The sequence below is a fragment of the Daucus carota genome, chromosome 1, assembly GCF_001625215.2.
Source record: "Daucus carota subsp. sativus chromosome 1, DH1 v3.0, whole genome shotgun sequence".
Taxonomy (NCBI): domain Eukaryota; kingdom Viridiplantae; phylum Streptophyta; class Magnoliopsida; order Apiales; family Apiaceae; genus Daucus; species Daucus carota.
Window position 1 is genome coordinate 44,781,260 of NC_030381.2, and position 1,188 is coordinate 44,782,447.

A 1,188-nucleotide genomic window follows, 5' to 3' on the forward strand; every position below is an offset into this window, starting at 1 on the left:
TATTATTCATCGGGACCGAAGCAGGATATACTAAGGCGGGGTGCTGTGTGCGCATTGTCCAATGGACCAATGGAGTCGTGGCCTTGATAAGGTTTACGCAATTGTGCTCTGCATGGTTTGCATGCATGCTCATTTTTACTCGTATTGACGCTTTTGTAAAATGACTATAGGGATTAATAACTAAACACGAGAAATCGATAGTGTCGTAGGAAGCACGAATCATATTTAATTGATGAATGTAAAAAAAGCAAATTTGATTAACTACATAATCAAAGCAGATAATCAAAGCAGCTGGAATCATATTTGGTCGAAAGGTAAGAAATGACCTAATCAGATAACCGAAGATTTAATCTGTTAAGCGAGTTGTAAAACATGAATTAACCAAGATCAATCATCGATATTTGAAATAATACTTGAAACTATCAATTATAAGACAAAGATGAAAAATTCATTACAAATTTACATGGGTGAAAAATAACCCAAAAATGAGCACACTAACAAAAAATTCACTACAAACTAAACATCCTCCTAAATTCTAATATTAAGACCCTGAGTAAATTCTTCCACAACCATGGCTCAACTTTTGGTGTCAAGCTGGTCTCTGCTGGCAACATTCTCTCGATCATCATCGTTTTGGAGCTCAACTGCTTCACTAACTTAATCATACCCAACTTTTTCTCCCCTTTGTACTTGTCTCTACAATATTCTTCTTCTCCGTTTCTTGAGGATGATGAAAAGAATACCGGAACTGATTCCCCTGAGCTCATATGACCTCTATGATCTTCCCTTTCTTCTTCTTCTTCTTCTTCAGCTAATAAATGCGGCGGCGTCATCATCTCCGATCGTTCCCATTCTTCCATTGAGATGCCGCGTTCATGGTAATCAGCTCCTGCCATAGCAAGTGCTTCAAATGAAATGGACATTGTGATTTCTGAATCTATATATTCGGAAAATGGTTACTATAGACAGAGAGAAATATTGTTATTTGCTAGGAATGTGTAAAATTATGAGGAACTAGTTATTGGTTATTACATGCATATATATAATATGTGCATGCAGCTCTGAGAGGAGAAGGTATATTTCTTGTCAAACATGTAAAGTTAAATTTAGGGACATAGATAGAATTTTCTTCGATAGGTGTTCACATCTGGAACAAGGTAGACCGGTGTTTCGAACAAAAACAAGCTG

The 1,188-nt window shown here is 36.6% G+C and overlaps 1 protein-coding gene across 1 annotated transcript; it reads right to left on the minus strand.

The window, feature by feature from the left end:
* Positions 1-509: 509 nt before the first annotated feature.
* Positions 510-923, minus strand: LOC108223215 (uncharacterized). Its single transcript, XM_017397354.1, has one exon. The coding sequence runs from the start codon at positions 921-923 to the stop codon at positions 510-512; it is 414 nt and encodes a 137-aa protein (XP_017252843.1).
* Positions 924-1,188: the final 265 nt, after the last annotated feature.